Here is a 16,403-nt window from a genome sequence, read left to right as displayed (position 1 = left end):
TGTTTTTATAAGCCATTATTTTTATAAAAAGGAGATAACTTTTTCTTATGAAGCATAAAGAAAGGTTAATGCTTTGCCAAGATGTACAACATTTAAAAAGTTTTTGAATTGTCAGATTCAAAAACTTTTTATATGTTGTATATCTTGGCAAAGCATTAACCTTCCTTAATACTTCATATGAAAATTTTATCTCCTTTTTATAAAAATAATATAAGGACCTTCTCCTTTTTATAAAAATAATATAAGGACCTTCTTCACAGGCTGACAGGCCCCCAAGAACAAAGACAGATGTTATCAGCTGACAAAGGAGAAAACTCTTTTACACGTGCTCATTCATTGGCTTTTATAATTCACACATTAGTCTTGTATTCTTAAACTTTACTTTTATTATATTCTTTACAGATTTACCAAAGCAAGAACAGCCATAATTCAGATTCTAATTGTTCGACGCTTATAGAAAGTGCACTGATCCAGGACCTTCTATCTGTCAACACACCACTTATCTGAGTCAGCGTACTAGCAGAGCTTTCATTAGCTTTTTGGCACTTTTACATAACTGTCTCCATCTCAAGATCATCTCTGATGAAGTAGAATCGTGGATCGGTGGAATATTCTCTGGGATTTCAGATGAACTAAAGGCAGAAGTCATCAGTCGCTTTTCAATTGATGCTTTGCTGAATAATACGGTATATAGGGGACTGCACAAGGTGTCTATTTACCAGGATTAGAGGGCCATCATATACAGAACATGTCGGCCAAACACCATTCAGCGTGGACTACCACACCCTAGCCCCACAGATACCCACTTCTCTGGTGTAGGGCACAGGGGTGCAGCCTATTTGAGACCTTTATTATACCACAGCTACAAAACCTCCCATTTTGGGGTTTCCCTATAGTAACTGCGACCCGCAGCTAGAGAAGGACATAGCCTAGTAATAGCTCTGATAGAATATATATAGCGACAATTCTGGGCTCATGGAACACAAATGTTGCAGATGATGGAATGTTTAAGAAAGTCACAGCATTCAGTAGGTTCCTGTCGTTCACTAAAGAAGCACCCCGGGTTTTTTGTTGCCTATATTATGCACACTCACTATTACTAGTCTTACAGCAAAATATGTTTAATTCCAGTGCAGCTGCATCTATATGTTTCATTACTGCAACGTGATCATGTGATCACCAATCTGACTCTCCATATCTTCCGGTTCATAATTGGCAAATCAGGATGTCAGTCCTAAGTCACCTGACTTCCTGTGAACTACGGGATTACATCCTCATCTACTAGATCCCTCCCAGCAGCTCACAGATCCCTCCCTTCCCAGATTCATCTGCTTTCTCAATGGCAGTGTTTCCCAACCAGTGTGCCTCCAACTGTTGCAAAACTACAAATACCAGCCGTTGGCTGTCCAGGCATGCTGGAAGTTGTAGGTTTGCAATGATGAAGGCACACTGGTTGGTAAACACTGCTCTGTGGGATCAGGATATAGTAGGTATACACCCCCTCTGAGGTTACCACATTGTATTTATTGCTGCATTCTTAAAGTTTTTTTTCCATCGTTTTTCCAAAAGTATGCCAAAAAAGGTGCAATTTCACCATAATTGTGTCAGAAAAGGCATTGAAACTGCACAGTGTATATTTGACACTGACGCACTTGTGAGTCTAATGTGTTCACCTGTGTATTCTCCAGCACTTGCAGCTTAATTACATGACCAGCTGGAGTGATCAAACACCTGATACTCAGCCAGAGCATTGATGGTAAATGTAGCCCATGCTTGCCACATCATCAAAAAAGGTAAGCAAAAGGCATGCACAAGAATAGCTTATGCTGCACTATATAAGCATAAACAAAATCCCGGAGTGCTTCTTTTTTTCTGCAAAATGGGGAAAAGTGAATGTTTATTACTTTAGTAAGTAGATAACAATCCTGTTTCACATCAACGCTCCCCTGATGATGTATTGATGGTTGATAATGTGGTAGGCCTATAGTTGGGCCCGCCTGTCATCATGAAGCATTATATGGCGGCTACTGACTTGAGTGTGTTATCGGTTTAATTCACAAGACCACAAAGTAAGAGTCACATGTGTAATGGCTGTCCACTATGACAAGTAGAGGGGGGCCCATTGTGTTACATTTATATACCCTAAAATGGGCACAAACAAAGTGGTTACACAGAAATAATGTAAATATTAAAATCACAAGATGCATATCCCTTTTTTGGTATAGGCTTATGCTGAGCACTATTGTTGAGTAAGATTTTTTTAAAGATATTTTTTATATTAATAAAATGCATAAGAATACATTATATTTTTGCTTTTTTATAAAAAAAAACATTCAATTATCGTGTGAGATGTCATTTGTTTGTATTTTTGCATAATGTAAAGAAAAAAAAACAGCAATGAAGATAAGCTTTTCTTTTAGATACTACGAGCGGACACACAGACCTACCCGGCCGCAGCCAGGGGCCCACTCTGATCCTGCCCTTATCAGAATTTCCACGGCAGCTGTTTTCGCCACAGAAGCTTTCTATGTTTTATTTGTGTTTAAAAAAGCTGCCTCTAGGTGTCTCCCTACTTGTCCACAGCACATCCCCCCCCCCATCTTTTGCACAGACTTTGGACTCCTGTTGGCCTGTCAGAAGTCCAAGATCAGGAAATGCTGAGGGGGGTGTTTGCTGCCTTAGCCAATCATAGCTCATCTCACACAATGAACTGCTCTGGGCTGTGTGTAGCAGAGTGATGGAGGAAGTTCTCCCCTGTATGGCTTCAGATGATGTCACACCTACTGGGGAACGCCCCTTCCCAGTCTGTGAATCTGACTGAGACTGAGCAGAAAATATGGAGCAATATCAAGGTAGAAAACTAAATAATAATGTGGTGACTGGGTGAGGCAATGAGGTGATGCAGGGTCTGGTGGTATTAACCCTTACTTGTCATGATGCCAGGGTGCGGTTTGCTTAGTATTGGAGGTCCTGCTGCCAACCGGCCCCCAAACGGCAGGGATAATAAACTGAATGTCCACAGCAGAATTTATGAGATAACTGGAACTTTTACTGAACTTCTTAAGCCAACAGTCTTTACAATTAAACAGTTTCTCTTGAGGTAACTGGGATGCAGGTTCCTCACAGGCTTTGCTGGGACAGGCAGTCTTTAGCTTTAAGCAGGCCACTGTGCTACTAATTGTATGAGTTGAGTTGAATAGTAGTCACAAGGAATTGGTAGATAGAGCTTTATAACCCACCGTTCTAGTGGCTGCTGGTTCTTTAGGCTTTGGCCTAGTTGAGATGAATTGAGACATGCTGATTGTGATTGCTTGATAGTCCGGAAGGAACTAAGAGAGAGAATTTACAGACTACAGCCCCTTATATATCAGGGAGGCTGGACTAATCCCATTGGTTGCAAAGCCTGTAGGTCCTGAACCCAGAGAACTCTGGGTACATCACATGACCCAGAAAGTTCCTATCTGTACAACCATTATGATATATCATGTGACCTAGGTAGGTCCTATACATTTGTACACTATACAGAAATACATTTATATGAGGTGGCCAAGGGGCAAGCCCTGCAGGAGAGCCATGTGGGATGGAGGGACTCTAGCTGAGGGGACTTTTGACAGGGACAGGGATCCTGTACCGGGACACCATAATAATAAAAATAAAGGCAGGGGGTGGATTATCATGATGGGGGCAGTGAACTGGGAGGATTATAAAATGTATCAAGAGCATGAGAGGTACTCTTTTTAAGTTATGTGTATGTGCACCTAATTTATCAATTTGATAAATTTCCCACACGTGCCTAGGTTTTTTGCTTGTGTGAAAATGTTGTAAGCGAGTTTTTTAAGTTAAAAGATTGCTGGCATTGGTTTATGACATTTGGAGCCCTCTGCAACCAAATTTGCCACGTTTGGAGAAAAGTCGCACATGACTGATTGACAACCACTGCAAGGTCAAAGGGCAAAATCTTCAAGTAAGCAAGTTTGGCAAAAAATCAATTCAGGATAAAAAAAACTTCTCCCAAAATGTAGCAAAACCATCAATGCCAAACTTGCGCCTTTTTTTTTTTTTTTTTTTTTACACACCAAAAGTGTATAGTGCTAAATAAATTGCCCCTAATGTCTACAAAAGTGGTCTCTAAACTGTGGACCTGTATTGCAAAACTACATCTCAGCATGCCCAGACAGCTGTTGGCTGTCCATGCATGCTGGGAGTTGTAGTTTTGTAGCTGCTGGAGGTCCACAGTTTGGAGGACTGGGCTGTACAGTATTGGCCTCAAAACTGTGGACGTCCAGATGTTGCAAAACTACATCTCCCAGCATGCCCCGACAGCCTTCGGCTGTCGGGGCATGCTGGAAGTTGTAGTTTTGCAACAGCTGGAGGCACACAGTTTGGAGAACTAGGGTCTACTCTTGACTGTGCTGCACTATTACAGTGCTGGACAATAGGGGTTAATGGAGTCAAGGGCCATATTGGATGTGTCTAGAATATGTCAGGTTGACTGGCCCTGCTCTTTTGCACCTGTCTTTGGATACACAGGGAAACTCCTGTCCTATGGTATACGCAGCGGGTTACAGATACAAATATATCAAAAGTCATATTATCCCTTGTCATTCTATCGCCTGGAGCTGCAACTGAAACCAAGCCCTCTACTGTTCACTATGCAAACCACAGGGAACAATTCTGTGTCTTGTTTCTGCTCTGTAGGATAATGATGACATCCTGTAAACAATGTTAGAGGCTTTAGACACCTTTCACAAAAGAAAAAAAAATCTATCTATCTATATATATATATATATATATATATATATATATATATATTAATTTTTTTTTTTTTTTTTTTTTTTTACTTATGTGGTTACCTTGAATTTAAAATGTTGCAAGAAACCCCTCATGAGCAGGTCCATTTTGACCTTAAATGGGCACTGTCAGATACAAAAACATTTTATATGTTGTACATCTTGGTAAAACATTAACCTTTCTATTATACTTCATAAGAAAATTGTATTTCCTTTTTATAGAGTCATGGCTTATAAAATCATGGATTTGTCCAAGCTGAAGCATAGGTATAGACAAAGTCCATTAAGTGAGGGTGGGCTAGCACTCCTCTGTGCGCTCTCCTGTCTAATAGTATTCCTCTGTGCTCTCTCCTGTCTGATAGCACTCCTTTGTGCTCTCTCCTGTCTGATAGCACTCCTCTGTGCTCTCTCCTGTCTGATAGTACTCCTCTGTGCGCTCTCCTGTCTGATAGTATTCCTCTGTGCTCTCCCCTGTCTGACAGCACTCCTCTGTGCTCTCCCCCCTGTCTGATAGTACTCCTCTGTGTTCTCCCCTGTCTGACAGTACTCCTCTGTGCTCTCCCCTGTCTGACAGTACTCCTCTGTGCTCTCTCCTGTCTGATGGTACTCCTCTGTGCTCTCCCCTGTCTGACAGTACTCCTCTGTGCTCTCTCCTGTCTGATAGTACTCCTCTGTGCTCTCCCCTGTCTGACAGTACTCCTCTGTGCTCTCCCCTGTCTGACAGTACTCCTCTGTGCTCTCCCCTTTCTGACAGTACTCCTCTGTGCTCTCTTCTGTCTGATAGTACTCCTCTGTGCTCTCTCCTGTCTGATAGCACTCCTCTGTCTCTCCTGTCTGATAGGACTCCTCTGTGCTCTCTCCTGTCTGATAGCACTCCTCTGTCTCTCCTGTCTGATAGGACTCCTCTGTGCTGTGTCTCCTGTCTGATAGTATTCCTCTGTGCTCTTTCCTGTCTGATAGGACTCCTCTGTGCTCTCTCCTGTCTGATAGGACTCCTCTGTGCTCTCTCCTGTCTGATAGGACTCCTCTGTGCTCTCTCCTGTCTGATAGTACTCCTCTGTGCTCTTTCCTGGCTGATAGCACTCCTCTGTCTCTCCTGTCTGATAGGACTCCTCTGTGCTCTCTTCTGGCTGAAAGGACTCCTCTGTGCTGTGTTTCCTGTCTGATAGTACTCCTCTGTGCTCTCTCCTGTCTGATAGCACTCCTCTGTGCTCTCTCCTGTCTGATAGGACTCCTCTGTGCTCTCTCCTGTCTGATAGTACTCCTCTGTGCTCTTTCCTGGCTGATAGCACTCCTCTGTCTCTCCTGTCTGATAGGACTCCTCTGTGCTCTCTCCTGTCTGATAGGACTCCTCTGTGCTCTCTCCTGTCTGATAGTACTCCTCTGTGCTCTTTCCTGGCTGATAGCACTCCTCTGTCTCTCCTGTCTGATAGGACTCCTCTGTGCTCTCTTCTGGCTGAAAGGACTCCTCTGTGCTGTGTTTCCTGTCTGATAGTACTCCTCTGTGCTCTCTCCTGTCTGATAGCACTCCTCTGTGCTCTCTCCTGTCTGATAGCACTCCTCCGTGCTCTCTCCTGTCTGATAGCACTCCTCTGTGCTCTCTACTGTCTGATAGGAGTCCTCTGTGCTCTCTCCTGTCTGATAGCACTCCTCTGTGCTCTCTCCTGTCTGATAGGAGTCCTCTGTGCTCTCTCCTGTCTGATAGCACTCCTCTGTGCTCTCTCCTGTCTGATAGGAGTCCTCTGTGCTCTCTCCTGTCTGATAGCACTCACACAGCAGGATTTATGAGATAACTGGAACTTTTACTTAACTTCTTGTGCAACAGTCTTTACAGTTAAACAGTTTCTCTTGAGGTAACCGGTATGCAGGACACCTCACAGGCTTTCCTGGGACTTGTGGTCTTGAGATTTGAACAGGCCACTGTGCTACTAATTATATGCTTTGAGTTGAATAGTAGCCACTAGGTTTTTGTAGATAGAGCTTGATAACTCATGGTTCTAGTGGCTGCTGGTTCCTTAGGCTTTGGCTTAGGTAAGATGAATTGAGATATTCTTTTTAGTCAGGAATTAAGAGAGAGAACTTACAGACTGCAGCCCCTTATATACTAGGGGGCTGGACTAATCCCATTGGTCGTCAAGCCTGGAGGTCCTGTACCCAGGGAACTCTGGGTTCATCACATGACATTATCACATGACCCTGGAAGGTCCTATACATTTGTACAACTTTATACACAACTTTATACATAATTGACAATATGCACAATACATTTGTAATGTATTGTACGAGGTGAGCAAATGGTAAGTCCTGCAGGAAAATCCTGTGGAATGGGGGAACTCTAACTGAGAGGACAGGGACAGGACAAGGTCCTGTATCGGGATACCACATACTCCTCTGTGCTCTCTCCTGGCTGTTTCTACTCCTCTGTGCTCTCTCCTGTCTGATAGGACTCCTCTGTGCTCTCTCCTGGCTGATTGTACTCCTCTGTTCTCTCTCCTGGCTGATTGTACTCCTCTGTGCTCTCTCCTGTCCGATAGCACTCCTCTGTGCTCTCTCCTGGCTGATAGCACTCCTCTGTGTTCTCTCTTGGCTGATTGTACTCCTCTGTGCTCTCTCCTGGCTGATAGCACTCCTCTGTGCTCTCTCCTGGCTGATAGCACCCCTCTGTGCTCTCTCCTGGCTGATAGCACTCCTCTTTGTTCTCTCCTGTCCTATCAGACACACAGAGGAGTCCTGTCACACAGGAGAGAGTACAGAGGAGTGCTATCAGATAGGAGAGAACACAGAGGAGTAGTTTTTTATTTGAAAAATAGGAAAAGGGGTGTGATTTGAATTTTTTTGAATTTTTATATTTTTAAAAACACTTGTTGTTTTACACTAAGTCTATTTTTTTTTTATAAGCAATTATTAGATCACTTATACAGAACAATGCTATGCTATTACAGTCAGGCGGCTGAACCTGCTGAAGGTGGTGACATTGTCCTGACAGTGGAGCCCCGGCATAACATACGACAATGCACTTCCGTGCAGAGTCCGCAGAAAGAATAGACATGTCTATACTTTCTGCGAACACTGGAATTAGAATTTCCATGCCACATGTTTCCGGCGCAGATGTGAACATCACAGCAGAATCCCATCAAAATCAGCTGCGGAATTCTGCATTGAAATTTCTTTGTGTGACCATAGTCTATGGTGTATGGGCACCATAAGGGCTTCTTCACACTTGTGTATTACGGATCCGTATTAATATTTTTTTTATTGAAAAACACTGTCAATACATAACAAAATACACAAAATAACTTTATTCATATTTAATTTTTTTTTTTTTTTTTTGGCACAGATGTTTTTTGTTTCCACAATGCAGCGTGCTCAAAGAAGTCAATAGGGTGCATTTAAAAACTCATGTTCCGCATTTGCATGATAGTTAATTTTTTTGAGGAAAACTGACAGCTGGTTTACCACACTAAACCCAACGCACAGGGTTATAGTGCAGGTAAACCTGGTGCTGCCGTTCTGGAGATACACCCGGTATTAGCCTCCATTGCCAATACGCAAATGTTGTGCAATGAAGCCAGCATACAGAGCTTCCCTGCCTCCATCTACTCTGCTCCTAAATTCATGAGACCCCCTTTGCCCATCTAAGCGCAAAATAGGCAGGTATATCGGAGCAGAGGGGATGGAGGCAGGGGAGCTGGGTATGCCATCTCCTGCCTCCATTGCACAAAGCTGGCTAATTACCCTGTAACAAATTTCCCTGTAACAAAAAGTAAATATGGATGAAAAATGGATAACTTAAAACAGACAGTCTGGAGTAAAATATAGAGGAAATATACAAAAAAAGGGATAGATATGCAAGAATGAATGCAATACACTATGGGGGGTATTTATCAATTTTGCCTGATGACAGTTTCTTTTTACCCTTTTTTTTCACTTTGGTTTTCGTGGACATGCACCAAATTTATCATTTGGTGCAAGTTGTTAGTAATTTTGGCTCAAATGTTGAAACCAGCTGTTCACAGCGCCTTTTACACAGAACTTACCACCACAGAGGACGCGTATTTTACCCTGTAGAGCAGCCATTTTGGAGTCCCTCCTGCAGTATATCAGCAAGCGACATGAGATATTTTCTTTTGTGGGGTTTATAGCCACCATGTGAAATGGATTTTATTTTCAACTTGAGTAGTTTTTTTTCTTTTTGTTACTTTAGTGCAGTGGTCTTCAACCTGCGGACCTCCAGATGTCGCAAAACTACAATTCCCAGCATGCCCGGACAGCCAACGGCTGTCCGGGCATGCTGGGAGTTGTAGTTTTGCAACATCTGGAGGTCCGCAGGTTGGAGACCACTGCTTTAGTGCTTACCTTTTCTGAACCTATGTGGCCATGTCCAATGCTGCTCAACGGAGGGTGAAGGTCCCTCAGAGACAACTATTTCGCAGGATAGTATTGAGCAGCCCCAGAGGCGTCGCTGCTTTCACCCAAAAAAAAATTTTAATGTATTTTGACGCCTTTACATTTTCTGACATTGGTAAGTGTGTTTTCCATGTGCAAAATTTCTTGGCGAGGATTTGCGCCCAAAAAACGGGATTTGCGCCAAAGATCGATTGGCGCAAATGATGAATTACTGACTAAAGTTGAAATCACACACAGGACCATGGGATTTTGAGAAAGTTGTAAAAATGACGGTGGAGAAGATGCGCCAAACTTTGGCGCAAAAAGACACTGCGCCAAATTATTGTGCCAAAGTTAAGTGAAAAAAAAGCACATAAATCCTTTGATAAATACCCCCCCTATGTATGCGTATATTTTCTTACCTTCACTTGCTCTGTAAGTGGACTCCAGTTTACAGATTTCGGAAGAGTCAGTGACCTCGGGTCCATGCACGGTTGCCCGAGTAGTTAAAAATAAACTTATTAACTAAACATTAGGACCAGATGACATTAGGACTTGTCCCCAGTTGTAACGGAGAGTCACTGCTGCTGGGTCAGGAGATGGATCTAGAAGCTGTAAACTCCATGAGCTATGAGCAATTTCTGGATATTTTTGGAAATATCATAGAGAAGTGTCCGATTATCACGGCGGCGGTGTGGTCCAGGCGGCCATATTCAGCCTTCTCTGAGGTGGAGGACGGGGTTTATGAATTTATTGAAGCCCTGCCGAAATCAGGTGAGAATGTGGCGTCCTCGTTGCTTCATAAATGAAAAGGAAAGCAAAGATTTTAGTGAACATTGCCTATGCATGAATGTATGTAAATAGGAGACTCTCTTATCATATATTAGGCTCAATATAGGCCATGGAAATGTGTAGCGCAGTGGTCTTCAACCTGCGGACCTCCAGATGTTGCAAAACCACAACTCCCAGCATGCCCGGACAGCCAACGGCTGTCCGGGCATGCTGGGAGTTGTGGTTTTGCAACTTCTGGAGGTCCGCAGGTTGAAGATCACTGGTGTAGCGTATATGTGCACCACAAATGTGGTGTGAACATAACCCAACTGAGCACCCAATAATCTGCCTCTCAGAATATTACAACATATTTCAGAATCTTACAACAGTGAAAAGAAAGACTAAGGCCTGTTATTTATTTATATATATATATATATATATATATATATATATATATTCAGAGATCTGGATCCATCCGGAATGGGAACACCCGATGCAAAAAGCCGGACCTTTGTCACATAATGGGGGAGATTTATCAAAACTTGTGTAGAGGAAGAGCGGTGCAGTTGCTCATAGCAACCAATCAGATCGCTTCTTTTATTTTTCACAGGTCTGTTTAATTGGTTGCTATGGACAACAGCACCGCTCTTCCTCTACACAGGTTTGGATAAATCTCCCTCTATTTCCCATAGACTGCAATGGGGCTCGGCCTAGTTGCCTGCATGCTACATTTTTGATCCAGGATGGCAACTCTGCTGACCTGCTGGACGTACAGTATGTGAACCATCCATAAGTAGGTGTAACAAATAAAGGCCAGTCTGTATATTACGATCACCAGCACATTTAACATAAGTGCATTGCTTAAAGGGGTACTCCACTGCTCAGCGTTTGGAACAAAATGTTCCGAATGCTTAGAGCCGGCGTCCGGAGCTCGTGATGTCATAGCCCCGCCCCCTCATGACGTCACGTCCCGCCCCCTCAACGCAAGTCTATGGGAGGGGGCGTGACGGCTGTCACGCCCCCTCCCATAGACTTGCATTGAGGGGGCGGGAGCGTGACATCATGAGGGGCAGGGCTATGAAGTCACGAGCTCCAGGCGCCGACTCTAAGCGTTCGGAACATTTTGTTCCAAACGCTGAGCAGCAGAGTACCCCTTTAAAGGGGTACTCCGCCCCTAGACATCTTATCCCCTATCCAAAGGATAGGGGATAAGATGTCAGATCGCCGGGGTCCCGCTGCTGGGGACCCCGGGGATCGCTGCTGCAGCACCGCGGTATCATTACTGTGCAGAGAGAGATCGCTCTGCACGTAATGACGGGCAATACAGGGGCCGGAGCATCGTTACGTCACGGCCCCGCCCCACGTGACGTCACGGCCCGCCCCCGTTAATACAAGTCTATGGGAGGGGGCGTGGCGGTCGTCACGCCCCCAGCCATAGACTTGCATTAAGGGGACGGGCCGTGATGTCATGAGGGGCGGAGCCATGACGTCACGTTGCTCCGTCCTCTGTATCGCCCGTCACTCACTCTGTGCAGTAAGGATAGCGGGGTGCCGCAGCGGGGACCCCCGGGGTCCCCAGCAGCGGGACCGCGGCAATCTAACATCTTATCCCCTATCCTTTGGATAGGGGATAAGATGCCAGGGGCGGAGTACCCCTTTAAGACTTCTGTTTAAACATAATCATTATTTGCAGGGGAGAATCACTCACATACAATCCCTCTGTATCACAGCTATGGCAGCTCAGCATGAGAACGTCCCTGAAGACAATTGCAGCTGTCTGACCTATCTGAGTGCAACACGAAAATTAGGGAGGGTGGAATTAAAAAGGTTTTCTGGAATTCAAGGGGTATTGTAGAAAAAATATTAACTGGTGCCAGAAAGTTATAGAGATTTGTAAATGTCTTTATTTAAAAAAAATCCCAAATCTTCCAGTACTTATCAGCTGCTGTATGCCCTTAGAGGAAGTTGTGTAGTTCTTTTCAGCCACACATGGTGCTCCCTGCTGCCATCTCTGTTTATGTTGGGAACAGTCCAAAGCAGAAGCAAATCCTCATAGCAAATCTCTCCTGCTCCAGACAGTTCTTTACATTGACAGAGGTGGCAGCAGAGAGCACTGTGTTGGATTAGAAAGAACTGCACAACTTCCTCTGTGGCATATCGCAGCTGATAATTGCTGGAAGGCTTGGAATTTACAAATTTATTGTAATGAATTTACCATACTGATATAGGTTTTTACCCATCACCAGCATTCTTGACCTCTGCAATTCCTGTATACCTGGCCTGACTTATTGTGACCCAACCTCTGCTTGTGACCTGACCCTGCCTTTGCCTTCTGACTTTGTACTTCTCTACCTTCCTGGTTTGACTCTTTCTCATCCTCATCCTCTTTCTGATTTTGTACTATGCTCCTCTCTGGGTTTTGATTCTCTGGCTTGCTTTGGATTAACCCTTTTCTGCTGACTTTGCACCTATTTTGCCCACGTGTTGCTGACCTGGCTTGTCTGACTTCCCTTATGCCCTGTGCATTTAGTCCAGTTTAGGGACTGGTGCCCAGTTGGGGGGGGGGGGGGGGCTGCTGTTTAGGGTGGATCGTCCAAGTAGATAGGAACAGTGGTTTGAGGCGAGCTTAGATCTGCACTGATTCCTACCCCGGATGTGACATCTGTATAAAACCTGGCACTGGTTGATTCAAATTTTTGTTTCTGGGGAATGGTCCTTTAAAGGGGTACTCCGGTGAAAACCTTTATTTTTTTTAAATCAACTGGTGCCAGAAAGTTAAACAGATTTGTAAATTACTTCTATTAAAAAATATTAATCCTTCCTGTACTTATTATCTGCTGAATACTACATGCCTAATCTAAAGGGGCACTCTAGTTTAGACTCCTCTGTTATGTCCCCATACACAGAACAATGTTCATCATGGCCCATGTATGAATTCTAAGGAATGCAGTGAACAAATAGGGTCATTTAAACCCTGTGGCTGCAATATTTATGTCAAACACTAGGTGCCGCTCTTACACCAAGTATTGAATCCAAGACAAGTGTAGAAGGTATATAACTTTGTATTCACTGTATCCAGTTCAGTACTTTTCCCCTAATTGATTGAACTTTCTCTTGCTACAGACAGGAGGTGATATAGGTTCAGAGAGGCTGTTCTCTGTAATACATCTCACAGTAATTCCTATAGCACTGGTTTCCAAACAGTGTGCCTCCAGCTGTTGCAAAACTACAACTCCCAGCATGCCCAGACAGCCTTTGGCTGTCCAGGCATGCTGGGAGTTGTAGTTTTGCAACAGCTGGAGTAACACTGTTTGGAAAACACTCTCCTATAGTAATAACATATATGTAATATATGCTAAAATGACGTGCAGCAGTAGATAGAAGTTAAACCCCCATAACAAAAAAATTAAAGGGGTTATCCAGGAAAAAACTAAAAACTAAAAACTTTATATATATATATATATATATATATATATATATATATATATATACATATATATACATACATATATATATATATATATATATATATATATATATATATATATATATCAACTGGCTCCAGAAAGTTAAACAGATTTGTAAATTATTTCTATTAAAAAATCTTAATCCTCTCAGTACTTATGAGCTTCTGAAGTTAAGGTTGTTCTTTTCTGTCTAAGTCCTCTCTGATGACACCTGTCTCGGGAAACACCCAGTTTAGAAGCAAATCCCCATAGCAAACCTCTTCTAAACTGGGCGTTTCCCGAGACACATGTCATCAGAGAGGATTTAGACAGAAAAGAACAACCTTAAATTCAGAAGCTCATAAGTTTTATGGATAACTCCTTTAATTATAATAATAAACTATCACTGTCTCTCCCTGTAAGAAATGTGGAAATTTTGGGAATTGCACTTCTACCTCTTTAATTGTTGGGGCTAGAGATGGTAGAATTAATTCTTCAAATTCACTGACTGTAAATTGGCGAAAGAGAACTATTATAATTATAATCATCTTCGTCATCATTATTATTATTAACATTATTATTTATTTATTTATTTTTTATTTTTATTTTTTATTATCTTATGCCCAGTTCTCTTCCCCACCTTGGTGTCAGGAAAGGTAACTTACTTGCACCCTTCCTAACATCCAGCACCCTGGGCACATTCCATACCAGGACAGCCAGCTACTACCAACATGGTGACAGTGAGGCTAGGCGGAGACGATGGCGTTTTATTGAACAAAATCTTGGTTTCTCTCCTATAGAAGTCTATGGGAGAGAAGAAAAAGCTATAAAAACGTCCTGTGGATTTAGTATTGGAGTTTTTACTTAAATTTCTTTCCCCCATTTCTTCAATAGGAATCAGAAAGTCAACTGATGAAATAACTACATGACATAAAAACACAGGCGAAAAGGCAAAAGAAAAAAATATACAGAAGAATAAAACCCACTATATTTGAAAACAAATGCCACAAAAACTGAATCTTGGGAGTGTTAAATGACAGGGCAGTTTTTGTGGCATTTTTTTTCAGGCAGAAAAATAAAGTGACAACCTAAAACCAGTGATAGAAACATAGAATGTGTCGACAGATAAGAACTATTTGTCCCATCTAGTCTGCCCAATATCCTGAATACTATGAATAGTCCCCGGCCCTATCTTATATGAAGCATAGCCTTATACCTATCTCTATCTTATATTAAGGATAGCCTTATACCTATCCCTATCTTATATGAAGGATAGACTTATGCCTATCATTATCTTATATGAAGGATAGCCTTATACCTATCTCTATCTTATATGAAGGATAGCCTTATACCTATCACTATCTTATATTAAGGATAGCCTTATACCTATCTCTATCTTATATGAAGGATAGCCTTATACCTATCTCTATCCTTCATATAAAATAGAGATAGGCATAAGGCTATCCTTCATATAAGATAGAGATAGGTATAAGGCTATCATTCATATAAGATAGAGATAGGTATAAGGCTATCATTCATATAAGATAGGGATAGGCATAAGGCTATCCTTCATATAAGATAGAGATAGGCATAAAGCTATCCTTCATATAAGATAAATTTAGGTATAAGGCTATCCTTCATATAAGATAGGGATAGGTATAAGGCTATCCTTCATATAAGATAGAGATAGGTATAAGGCTATCCTTCATATAAGATAAGATAGAGATAGGTATAAGGCTATCCTTCATATAAGATAGAGATAGGCATAAGACTATCCTTCATATATGAGGGATAGCCTTATACCTATCCCTATCTTATATAAAGGATAGCCTTATACCTATCTCTATCTTATATGAAGGATAGCCTTGTGCCTATTCATATTTTATATGAAGGATAGCCTTATATCTATCCCTATCTTATATGAAGGATAGCCTTATGCCCATCTCTATCTTATATGAAGGATAGCCTTCTACATATCTCTATCTTTTATGAAGGATAGCCTTTTACCTATCTCTATCTTATATGAAGGGTTGCCTTATGCCTATCTCTATCTTATATGAAGGATAGCCTTTTACCTATCTCAATCTTATATGAAGGATAGCCTTATACCTATCTCTATCTAATATGAAGGATAGCCTTATACCTATCCCTATCTTATATGAAGGATAGCCTTATACCTATCTCTATCTTATGTGAAGGAAAGCCTTATACCTATCTCTATCTTATATGAAGGATAGCCTTATGCCTATCCCTATCTTATATGAAGGATAGCTGTATACCTATATCTATCTTATATGAAGGATAGCCTTATACCTATCTCTATCTTATATGAAGGATAGCCTTATACCTATCCCTATCTTATATGGAGGATAGCCTTATGCCTATCTCTATCTTATATGAAGGATAGCCTAATGCCTATCCCTATCTTTCTTTAGGTGTCCAATTATTTTAAATATACTCTCCTCCTTTATCGTGTTTATTCCCTTTATGTATAAAAAGTGTCTATCATATCCCCTCTGTCTCTTCTTTCTTCTATACATGTTAAGGTCCTTTAACCTTTCCTGGTAAGTTTTATCCTGCAATCCATGTACTAGTTTAGTATCTTCTCTGAACTTTCTCTAGAGCAGGTATAGGCAACCTTCGTCACTGCAGATGTTTGGACTACATCTCCCATGATGCTTTGTCAGCATTTTGGACGTAAGAGCATCATGGAAGATGTAGTCCAAACATCTGCAGTGCCGAAGGTTGCCTATGCCTGGTCTAGAGTATCTATATCCTTCTGGAGATACGGCCTCCAGTACTGTGCACAATACTCCAAGTGAGGTCTCACCAGTGTTCTGTACAGCGGCATGAGCACTTCTCTCATTCAACTGCCCGTCTTTTTACGCCCTAGGTGCATTATCTTGCACTTATCCACATTAGATTTCAGTTGCCAGAGTTCTGACCATTCTTCTAGTTTTCCTAAATCCTTTTCCATTTGGCGGATCCCTCCAGGAATGTCAATCCTGTT

The 16,403-nt window shown here is 42.2% G+C and overlaps 2 protein-coding genes and 1 long non-coding RNA gene across 9 annotated transcripts in view; 2 read left to right on the top strand and 1 right to left on the bottom strand.

Moving 5' to 3' along the window:
* FLT3 (fms related receptor tyrosine kinase 3) overlaps positions 1–2,284 on the top strand; it is a 142,254-nt gene extending 139,970 nt beyond the window's left edge. For all 5 annotated transcript variants that reach the window (XM_056561826.1, XM_056561823.1, XM_056561822.1 and 2 more), the window contains one exon: positions 403–2,284. In XM_056561826.1, coding sequence (XP_056417801.1) covers positions 403–507 — 105 coding nt within the window. In that variant the 3' untranslated portion in view covers positions 508–2,284. The remainder of the gene's footprint in view (positions 1–402) is intronic.
* Positions 1–16,403, bottom strand: part of LOC130358503 (uncharacterized) — a 114,363-nt gene that overhangs the window by 28,299 nt on the left and 69,661 nt on the right. For 2 of the 3 annotated variants that reach the window (XR_008889542.1, XR_008889543.1), the window contains exon 2: positions 9,599–9,973. This is a non-coding gene — a long non-coding RNA (uncharacterized LOC130358503). Of the gene's footprint in view, positions 1–9,598; positions 9,974–10,707; positions 10,840–16,403 lie in introns of those variants that run through there. The other variant, XR_008889541.1, reaches the window with a different exon arrangement.
* Positions 9,719–16,403, top strand: part of URAD (ureidoimidazoline (2-oxo-4-hydroxy-4-carboxy-5-) decarboxylase) — a 43,578-nt gene continuing 36,893 nt past the window's right edge. The window contains exon 1 of the mRNA XM_056561833.1: positions 9,719–9,950. Coding sequence (XP_056417808.1) covers positions 9,719–9,950 — 232 coding nt within the window. The remainder of the gene's footprint in view (positions 9,951–16,403) is intronic.

Source organism: Hyla sarda, chromosome 2 (assembly GCF_029499605.1).
Source record: "Hyla sarda isolate aHylSar1 chromosome 2, aHylSar1.hap1, whole genome shotgun sequence".
NCBI classification, from domain to species: Eukaryota; Metazoa; Chordata; class Amphibia; order Anura; family Hylidae; genus Hyla; species Hyla sarda.
Note: the sequence above shows the minus strand (reverse complement) of the source record. Positions and strands in the feature narration are given on the sequence as shown.